Consider the following 11,511-nt stretch of genomic DNA (forward strand, 5'->3'; position numbering starts at 1 on the left):
CGGCTCAAAGGACCATATTTTCAGAAAAATTATTTTGACTTTTTCAAGGTTTTGATATTATTGATTAATGGATTTCTTTGAAGACTTTTTTAGTCTTTTTAAAGAAATGACTAAAATCCATTTACTAAATGCCAAGAAAGTGAATTTTTATTCCAGGAGTGCCTTTAAGAAATAAAATAATTTGTCGTTGTTAATTTGCGTTTTTCAAAAAGAAAATGTAGTTTAAAAATAAATCAATTAACAAAAAAAGACCGTTACAGTATAAAAAATGAAACGATTGTACTATTTTTGTATCCGGCTCGAAGGACCATATTTTCCGGAAAAATTATTAAAAGTTCTTCCAGGCATTCCAATTTTATTTTAATCTTAAATTCTATCCACATTAATAGACAATATCCAAATCCATACCGTCCAAGCCAATATCCACATTAGTGACAAATCTGACTCTAAGGACCGTATTTTACAAAAAAATTATTAACAATTCTTCCTGGCAGTTAGGTTTATTCTTACTATTCATTTTAAATAACTGGAAATCAAAAGGTGTATATGATTCCTGGAAGAATTCAGGTATATGATCTAGAACCTATGATATTTTCTGTCTCAGTCTGACAGCAACCTTTCAATGTCTTTTAACAAGAAAGAAGGAAGAAAAACTATGGAATATTCTGTAATTAAATGATAATTAATAAGTGTACCTAGATCTTCATGTTTTTATTCCATTAAACTCCTAAACAAGACCTTCAATAGGTCTATTTGTCTCTTAGACTAAAATAAACGCTTTTAGACCCCTTTAAAGCTTCCCTAAACTTTTTTTAAAACGTTTTAATCCTTACTAATAAGCTCTACTAAATTAAAAATATCTCCATCAAGGGATTTTAGATTTTAGAGTCCCTACATACGACTGCCTGGAAGAGTTAAATATCGACTGGAAAATTTTAATTTTTTCATTGATTTTCGAGCATAACTTTTTTATTCGGGGTTCAATAATGTAACATAAATAAAAGGGTCTGTTATGAATAAAAGATCCAGTTCAAAGGACCATACTTTCCGAAAAATTTTAACTTTTAAAATTTTAACCCTAATTAAATCCACATGTAAACGTAACCGAGTGAGTGGTCCGCCTCGAAGGACCATACTTTGCAGAAAATTCGTCAAATTTAGGCAGTGAGGTCAATTCTTAGCATAAAAGGAAATGTACTGGCTTAAACAAATAACGAAAAAAAACTGAAAAATAGTCACTAATATTTATGATGCTGTAAAAAATTAATTGTTCTTAGTTTGCAGCTCTTGTTCTTGCTTTTCCTGTTTCTCCTCCTTTCGTTCAAATTCCTCTTGAACACCAAGTTTCTCAGGAATGAATCCAATTGTCTAGTAATTTATAATAATAAAAACTTTTTATTTTTACTCACAGCATAAATTAGGGCGAGTTTAGAAGGGTTCGAAGCACATAGTTAACCAAGTTAAAGGGTAAAGTTTGCTCTAACGCTAGTTATCAAGGGACTGTCTGTCATCAGTTTTAATAGCTAGGTTAATAAAGATAAATATATGCAAACTCTTTTAGGGCCAAATTACATTTTGCCAAACGTATAACGATGTTAAGTCTACTGTCAGTAGGTTCATTAAATGGGGATTTATTTATATATATATATATATTGAAATTGCCCCTTTTTTTTCTTAAAGTCGTTTACTAAGCTTATATTTTTTGCTATAAAACAGCAACTAAAAGAGAACTCTATATATATATATATATATCTCTTTGAGCGAACATTCTATCGCTTTCTATATTTATATGAAAAAACCAGTCTTCATCAGATCGAGGACATATGTAAGAAATTGAATTCGTCGATCTTTTATTATTAAAAAGAGAAATTGAGTGGGGTAACGTGGCGTAAATCTGCACGGGTACTTTCACTGTATAATAAAAAACGATTTTTTCAATATCAAACTTTACTCGACGTTCCCCTACGACGCGAGATTTACAAGAGAAATTCGCTGGTATTCGGGCCAATGTTACAATAATGAGGATATTAAGATTCTTTTTTACTGTATTTATTCTCGTATTAATTAGTAGGTTTTTACACGCAACAATAGCAACAAAAAGGAAAATGATTTATGATAATGATAACGGATATGTGACACTGAAAGAATATGAAGTCATGGGTCGTCGTGGGTCTTGTCGTAAAGTCAATAAATAAAATAAATTAACAATAAATAATTAAATAAACAGGTTTCTTAGCATCCTATTGGGTCTTATAGTTCTCCCATCCGCCATAAGCCACCTCGGCAGCCTCCCGTTTTCTTCGGTGGTACTCGTGGCCATGGCCAGCATGAATTACGTGATGACCTACAAAAAAAAACATTAATTAATCAAAGTACTTTATATAAATCAATCAATTTAAAATAGGATAGTTCACAAATTATACTTTCCTTAATATGTACAGTGCATCTCAAAAGTTATGTCTAAATTCATGTAAAATTCAGGGGTGTGTTTGAGAAAAAAAAACGCTCGGACCCGTCGATTTTTATTTCAAGTTGCGCATTTTTGTACGTGAAGTTCTAAGTAAAGGAAACCGTTAACCTAAAGTCAACAGTTATCGAAAAAAAGACGACCAAACATTATTATTGAATATCACCTTGCGAGTCACCTTTGAGAATTTTGATACAGAGCAAACTTCCATTCATTCGTGTTTTTTATTGTTGGTTGGATCAACCAAACACCCAGTACCCTCAAAAACTAAATGTATGGTGTGCGGAAGAGTAATAGGTCCCTTTTTCTTTGAACAGACTTTAATAGGACAAGTGTATCTCGTTTTCTCCAATTTGAATTAGTTTCAGCATTACTAGCTTTATTGGACCAAGACTATCCTGTCGAAGAACTAATTTTTCAGCAAGATGGCGCTCCTCCGCACGATGCGTACATTTTTGGATGAAACCTTTCTCAATCGGTGGATAGGAAGGAGAGGACCCATCGAATGGCCTGCTAGGTCGCCTGACCTAACATCAATGGATTTTTTTTTGTGGGGATACCTCAAGTCGAAGGTATTTGTTAATAGGCCAAATAATGTAGACGACTTGAAAGAGAGGATTCGCAGAGAAGTGCTCGCCGTTACTCCGGAAATGTGCAACGAGACTTTATTGATCGCCTTGGATATTGTCAAGCCGTGAATGGCAACATTTAACTTAATTTTTGTTCTTTTTTTATTTGTTACATAAATCGGCTTTTTTTCGATAACTGTTGACTTTACGTATAGGACATGATGCATCAAACATACGTAGAATTCCACGCGAAATTCAAAGATGAAATGAAAAAAGGCGCTTTCATTTGAAAAATTGATGGTCGTAATTTATTTTTGAGCAACCCTGTGTATACAAACTTCACGTACAAAGATGCGCAACTTGAAATAAAAATCGGCGTTTTTTTTTCTTGAACACACCCCTGAATTTTAAATGAATTTAGACTTAAACTTTTGGGATGCCCCGTATAAGGAGCATGTGAAGCGGTTTTTTTTTATAATCGATGAACGATTTTGTATTTGTATTCGTATAATTTACCTCCTCCGTCGTCGTCGTGATGCACCAACTTCTTCAGGCCGATTATGATGGACAGCATGAGGGCCAGAGCTGACACCATCAGAGCTTTCATGGCTAAAAGACCGACGCCGCCGATTCCGAGGGCGGCCAACAGTTTGCCCATCATTAGGCCCATCATCATTACGCCGCCTCCGCCGCCTCCGCCGCCGCCTCCTTTTCCTCCGCCGCCTCCTCCTCCTCCGCCGCCACGTGGTTCATCTAGTAATTGAGAAATATGAGTAGAATTATAGTTTATTTATTTTTTTTAAATTTATTAGTACAGTATTTGAGTATGAATGATATTTTTGTGATGATATTCGTGTGAATTCAAATGTCTCAAGTTTTCTGTTAGAGTTAATGAGGATAATAAAAAATATAAATCATTGCCTGGTTGGTTTATTTTTGCTGTCTTCCAATAGGCAGGGATCATCTGAATTTATATATTTTTTAAATAAAATTGGGCAGATTATGTTGATATATGACTCAAAACTGAATTTTTTGCCTTTTGAAGTTTGAAAATGACCACAAGTTTAATGGTTCAATACACTTTATCAAAAAGGCTCCTACTCTATTTAAATACCCACTAAAAGGTTTGGTCCTTAAAGCCTTTAAAGCTTTTTAATTAAAATCTTCCATTTTTACCATCACATATTTAATGCCTTTTATTTAGTTAGTAAATTTTCAATATGAGTTATACAATATGCTTTAATTTATTTCACCTGAAAATCAATGCATTTCCAACAAGGTTTTTGCATAAATTCAATATATTCCAAGAATTCTATTTATTTATTTTCCGATTCGAATATACTCAAAATTAAATTCATATCTGTGCTCTGTACTATTTATTATATTTGTGGAATACTAAATATAATTCCTGGAACATTATGTTTCATTTGCAATACGAATTTTAATGATTAATTTAATTTCAAGGCTTATCTAGAAATCTACTACAAATAGATGTGCTACTTTCAAAATGACACCACTATGCCTCACTTACTTTCACCCTCCTTACTCTCGACTTCGTCCATGGCAGTCTTGAACGCCCTACCGAAACCCTCTCCGGGCATCAATTCGGGCAATCGTATCCTCACTTCGTGACTATCCAGATAATTCTCGACCGCTCCCAGCAGAGTGGTGTCGTCGCCATAGGCCCTCGCATCGTTTTCACTCCTCGTACTGATAATATGCACCCCGTCACCGATTTTCACGTCGTCCGGTTGCGAATTAATGTACTGCCGTAAGACTTTCGCTAAGATGGCGAACCCTTGGGGCCCTTCGGCCGCCCTCACCGACCCCCTGCCAATCAACAATATCACGCCAGTTAACACGAAGAACTTCATGTTCTCGCAGTGACACACGCCGACACTAAAATGGTGCAAGTTTCGCCACTAATCCGCTACTTATACAAAGTGAAGTGCAAAAAAATCCAAAAGCAAGTTTTCTTCGATAGGAATTTAGTGGAGCATAAAAATCTAGGGAAATAATAACAAATCGGTAATTAGATCGAGATTGTCTGCGGCATGCAGCATCTTGGGTGACCTGGTTCGGACCGTGGCCAGCGGATAGACTGGATCGGATATTATTAATGCGTTTTACTATTTACATGGTGGTCAAGTCATGTTTTACAATTTTGAAAACCCTGAATTTAGTTTTTTTTATTTGGTTTTTTTAGCATAAACTTATCTATCCTTATAAAATCTTCTTTTTCTCTATTCAGACTTTCTTGAAGGATCTTATCTTATCTCTTTAGTAACTTTCTAAAATTTTATTACTAGTCACACCGGGTATCTCGAATATCAACGAGCTAGTTTTAATCATATACTGGGCGTGTCTTTTTAACACCATCATCCTTAAGCAGTGCAACTCCTGCTACCGATTCATTATTATTAGCGTCGTTTCCGTCATGATGTTCTCTTGACTCCGATTCTCGTTTGTATCATATTAAATTTTGCCATTTAATATTAAACCCACTTATAATACAAAAATCATGCTTTCTATCTATAATGGCATTAAAAAAATTCTGATTAAAAATGACCACATGGATCTTTAGTTTAAGTCCTAAAAATGAAGCATTTATTAAAGTGATAATAGAAAAAAATATTACAGAAAAACCAGTATCTTAAAATTGTCTAAATTCATACACTTGTTGAACTTATAAAAGTGTAACTAAAAAAAAAGCATGATATTTCTTATGTAGGGAAGCTGAAAAAGTAAGGGTTGACACGTGTTTCTGCTTATTGGCTTCCTTAGGGCAAGTCAACATAGAAATCAAAAAAGGGAGTAAGTCAATTAGTTCTTGTCTCATTATATAGTCAATTTGTTAAATTAAATTATTTTTTTTTTAGGCTTCTGGGGTAAAAGTGTGAAAACAATCAAATTTTTGTTTCTTCCAGGCATTTGGTCCAGAATTCTAAAAAAAAATGGGAAAAAATTATTATTTTTCCAGGCTTGAAATGTCTGGAAAATGAAATTTTTCAGCTTCATTTTTTTCAATTATTTGCAAGGTAAAAATGCCTGAAAAAAAAAATTAAGTATTTCATATATTCGAAATAATTCTGGCAGAAGTTTAAAAATATTTTCTGTTCCTTCTAGGCAATTGAATAAATTTACGACAACCCTAAGATATTTCAAATTTTTTCTGGCATTTTTGTAGCAAAAAACACTTATTTATTCTAGGAACTATATACTTAGATATATGGATTTACTCAGTTTTTTAGTATTTAATGCCTGAAATAAATAGGCATGTAAAAAATAAATTAGTAGTAAAAGTGCCTAAAAAATATGAAACTTCTTACTTCTTTCCTAATTTAATTCAAATTCTTGGAAGAAAGAGGAAATATCTTCATATGTTCATATTTTGGCTTCTTGACTTAGATGTTTAGAATTTAGGGAAATTTGATTTTTTTTTACTTTCTCCTGGAATTTTTAGCCGTAACAATGTAGAGGCTTTCATTTTCTTTTCCTTATTTTAACCATACTTGCAAAAATAAAAAAATCAATTATTTCTTAAAAATTTTCAGTCATTCATCCTGAAAAAAGGCTTGAAAAAAATTATAAAATTTTTCATATATTCCAGGTATTTGTGGAAGAAGTTCAAAAGGTTTGAAAGGTTTCTTCAGATATTTTTGCAGCAAAAATCACTTATTTATTCTATCCATTAAATACTGTAAAATTTGATGTATGGGTTTACTCAGTTATTTAGTATTTAATGCCTGAAATAAATAAGCATGTAAAAAATAACTTTGTAGCAAAAGTGCCTTAAAAAAATATGAAACTTCTTAATTCTTTTTTAATTTGATTCAAATGCCTGGAAGAATAATAATAATAAAGCATTTTTTTAGCATAAAAAGCTACATATAAGTACAAGTTTGCCTTATTAGTCTTATTGCAATAGTAGAAATAGAAAAAAAACAACATTTGTAAATATGTGAAAATTAAATAAAAATAAAAATAAAAAGTGTAATGTATGTACAGGACACAAACAAAACGAAACAAGAATAAACCTACAGTACCTAATTTAACAAAAACATTATTAATACAAATACCAGCGGGCAACAATAAAATTAAACAAAGATAAAACTTAACTTATTAACAAATAATAAATAAAATAATTAAAAACGGGCTAAAATGTGTAAAATTAAAAATAAACATGTAAAATATTGGACGAGAAACAAAAGAAACGAGAATAATCCTACAGTGCTATAAGTCTAAGTGCTATAAGTAAAAATAGTTAGTGCTGTAAGTAGTTATAGTTTATAAGATGTATAAATAAAATAAATAAAAAACGGGCTAAAATTAAAATAAATAAATATAACTATCTGTACTAACAGTTATTTAAAAGAAATTTTTTTAGGAGCTTTTTGAACCGGTTTAGATTATCACAGTTTTTTATTATCACAGGTAATGTGTTAAATTCAGATAATCCCTTATACAGGGTGAGTTTTTTAAAGTGTTACAATGCGATATGTCAAAAACGGCTGCAAATTTTTTTTTGACATTTTGGTGACATTTCAAGAATACCGGGGGGCACTTTTTGTGATATTTTTGACATTTGTTCACCCCCCTAAGAGGGGGGGGAGGGTCACTTCCTTATTTTAAATGGAATGACGTGTTTTTTATTCTTAAATACGAATCTACATAAAATATGAAGTCTGTTTACAAAAAATTTTTAAAATTGCTCTGCTGGTTACGGAATTATGATCAAAAATGTTTTGATTAAATTTAAAAATAATTCGAATATTCTACTACAATAAAAACAAATTATTTCCTACTTTTTAACTATTTATCGTCTATGTATTATGCCTAAGGAGCTGTTCGAAGTGACCGCCTTCGACTTCCAAACACTTTCTTATCCTTTCTTGACATGAGTTTCGTACCCGCTGTAACATTGCTGGTGTCACTAATAAACAAGCAAAACGAATCCTGTTCTTCATGTCCTCTCGAGTTGTAGGTGCACTAGCCATTACTTTGTCTTTTATAAATCCCCATAAAGAAAAAGTCAAGAGGGGTCAAATCTGGCGAACGAGCAGGCCAGTTGACAGGACCACCTCGACCAATCCACCTGTTTCCAAAAATCTCATTTAAATAAGTACAGGCCTGTATGGCATAATGGGGTGGAGCTCGGTCCTGCTGAAACCAAACGTTAGGATTTAAATTTTGGTTTAGTAGACGAGGTAACTGATTTCTTAAAAAATCTGTGTAGACCTGTCCATTTAAATGACTTTGGAAAAAATGCGGACTCTATCTTTGAAAATACCACACCATACGTTCACAGACCAGGGATGTTGATTTAGTACAGTTCTCATCCAGTGAGGATTATTTGCTGCCCAGTAATGCATGTTGTGCCTGTTTACCTTTTAGAAAAACAAACAACCAAAACTTGAATATGTTCTAATTTAAATAAGTTAAATCTTACATGTCCGCAATTATTAAAAGAAGCCTCATCAGAAAAAATAACGTTTCTCAAAAAATGGTTATTTTCACGCAATTTTGTTGAAATCCAAGTGCAAAAATTAATGCGATTCTCAAAATCATGTCCGTAAAGCTCTTGATGAAGTGTAATGTGGTAAGGATGAAACTTGTACCGGTGCAGAATTGTTATAATTGATGATTGACTAATTCCAGCATCTAAAGCAAGCCACCTGGTACTGATTTGAGGATCAATAGCTACTGCTCCTAATACAGCAACTGCCTTATTTTCATCTGTTTGCGTTTTAATCCGATTTCGTCGTTTACTTTTTAGACTACCAGTCATACGACTTCTGGTCTCCAGTCTCTTAAAGGCCTTTGGAATATCCGGAAACCTCTCGGCTCACACTACTGCAGCCTCCCTATAATTTTTTCTGCACTCCCCCAAAATTAACAACATATCTACTTCTACACTGAAATTCGCTTCCATTTTTTTCTTTTAAACACAATTTACTTGTTAATAACACGTCAACATTTTTATGTGACACTGCTTGTTATGTTGCCATGGAAATCCTACTGTTACTAGAATTTTCATTTCCATCCATACTAGTAAAATAAACAGTAGGAACAGTTATTATGGTAAAATATTCGAACTATTTTTAAATTTAATCAAAACATTTTTGATCATAATTCCGTAAGCAGCAGAGAAATTTTAAAAATTTTTTGTAAACAGACTTCATATTTTATGTAGAATCGTATTTAAGAATAAAAAACACGTCATTCCATTTAAAATAAGGAAGTGACCCTCCTCCCCTCTTAGGGGGGTGAAGGGACAAATGTCAAAAATATCACAAAAAGTGCCCCCCCGGTATATTTGAAATGTCACCAAAATGTCAAAAAAAAAATTTGCTGCCGTTTTTGACATATCGCATTGTAACACTTTAAAAAACTTTAAAAACCCTGTATAAAACCGAGTTTTGCATTTGGGTCGCATTGCACCGTTCCAATAAAATAAAATCTGTACGATTTCTCGTATGATAACTATGAATATCACTAAATATCTTCAATCCATCATACAAATAGTTAGGTAACAAATTATGTTTAACCTGAAAAAATTTTTTTTCTAGGCTATATAGAAATACCTGGAAAATAATCAAAATTTTCTTCTCAATAATTTATAAATTCACACCAAAAATATGAGAAAATTCAAAAATTTCAAAAAATTTATTTCAGGCCTTTTCATTCATTCGGGCATTTCAGATCATTTCTTTCAGGTATTTAACGCAAAAACCTGGACATCCTCCAATTGGAAAAGTCCTGAAATCTTTTATCGACGTTCTAACATTAAAAGAAAATTTTTAAAGTAAAATAAAGCAAAAGAAAAACGTTTTTTGTAGCAGCAGCATAACATTGGACTTTCTACAGTGTAGAACAAGAATCACTTTCTCTGAAGGCTGTGAGAGAAACTCGCACATTTTGATTCCTATTTTTTTTTCTTTTGGTAGTTATTTAGTAATAAATTGATTTTTAATAATTACAGGATTTTCTTATAAATTTTTGAAAGTTGTAGATAAATAATGGTGGTAATTTTAAAGTAATTTATAGCTCTAAAACAATTAGAATAATTATAATTGGGATTCAGAATATGAATTATTGTCATAAAAACTAGACAAAAGTTAATAATTTCACAGGCTTCTATCGTGTTGCATTTATTGATCATGGGCAAATTATTCTGCAACAAATATATATTTTTATGAAGTTAACTTTATATAAACGAAAGAATTTTTTTTTTAAATTTCTATCGAATTTTGCTCTTCGCCTACAGTCTGAATTACCTTCAACCAATTGTTCTTTTCAAAGGATTTTTATGCTTCTGGCTCCCTTTAAAGCCTGCAACTGAAAATAAACAAGAAAACCAAACAAGGAGAGTTAAAGTACGCCACTGCACATTTCCAACCTTAGGAGAATGTAAATGGCCCCGAACAATCGATTCAAGCAATCATCCCAATAGGATCACATCTCGCCGCTTATTGTTAACTTTTTGTTTCTTTAAAGTGAAAACGACAATGACTTTCGGTTCAATGTCAGTCGCTTTATGTTAAAATTTGAATATAAAAGAATTTACGTTGAGAATGTACCTGTGCTAACGGGACCGTATCGCTTAATTTATTTAGTAGGTTAGGTGCTCGCCTAATCGCTTCATAAATTGCACTTGCATCCTTCCTTTGAGCTAAATTCTTACGCAGTTAGTATAATTAATATCCTACTGATTACTTTGATAGCAAAAAAAAAATCTTATTTGCAAATTACATGCAATAAGGAAAAGCCCAATAAAGGGATATTTTTGTGTTAAACAATCTCATTGTGCAAAGATTTAAAAGGACGCGATAGTAAAGAATCTAGAAGAAAAACTATTGTTAAAAGTTTGCATGGCTTCAATCCGATTTGCCGCGTTTATTTTCTTGTCTAACAAAGAAGCGAATAAAGTATAATAAATTACATTTACAAATATTCGCTACTGAGTAACCCTCTCCCTATTGAATCTGATTATTCTAAACTTTCTTACGCCGTAAATTTCTAATCAAATAAATCAAAACAAGTGCTCTTATTCTACTGCAAAAGTAATTTTCTAAGAGCACGCCACTTTACCCTAATGAAATTATGCCGTAGCTCGCGCTTTTACACTTCATAGATCGCTTTAAATAATTTAGCAAAAAAAACATCACGCTAGTTTTTCAGGGTTGGTTACCACCCGTAAAGTGATATAAAGAGGTGCGTTTTATTTGTATAAGCCATTTATCCTTTAACCACTATATTTAGTTTTCTTCGATATGAAATCGGTTATTTTAGTGTCAATCATTGTGAGTGTACAGGCGGGTAATATTTGGTTAAAGGACCTGATTTCCCCGAAAGGTTGGGACGTTGGATACGGGATTACATTGAAAATAAACGAAAATGTTAAAGGCAGGAATTTGCCTATGATGGAACGGTTATCTTTGGACGTGAATTTGGGTGAACTGGTCGGTGTTAGTG

At 32.5% G+C, this 11,511-nt stretch overlaps 1 protein-coding gene across 1 annotated transcript; it reads right to left on the reverse strand.

The window, feature by feature from the left end:
* Positions 1–2,033: 2,033 nt before the first annotated feature.
* On the reverse strand, positions 2,034–4,954 carry LOC126742325 (uncharacterized). The gene is made up of 3 exons (XM_050448970.1): positions 4,568–4,954; positions 3,553–3,789; positions 2,034–2,344 (listed from the first exon to the last, which is right to left on the reverse strand). The coding sequence occupies exons 1-3, from the start codon at positions 4,908–4,910 to the stop codon at positions 2,241–2,243; spliced, it is 684 nt and encodes a 227-aa protein (XP_050304927.1). The 5' UTR covers positions 4,911–4,954; the 3' UTR covers positions 2,034–2,240.
* Positions 4,955–11,511: the final 6,557 nt, after the last annotated feature.

The sequence above is a fragment of the Anthonomus grandis genome, chromosome 11 (genome assembly GCF_022605725.1).
Source record: "Anthonomus grandis grandis chromosome 11, icAntGran1.3, whole genome shotgun sequence".
NCBI lineage: Eukaryota > Metazoa > Arthropoda > Insecta > Coleoptera > Curculionidae > Anthonomus > Anthonomus grandis.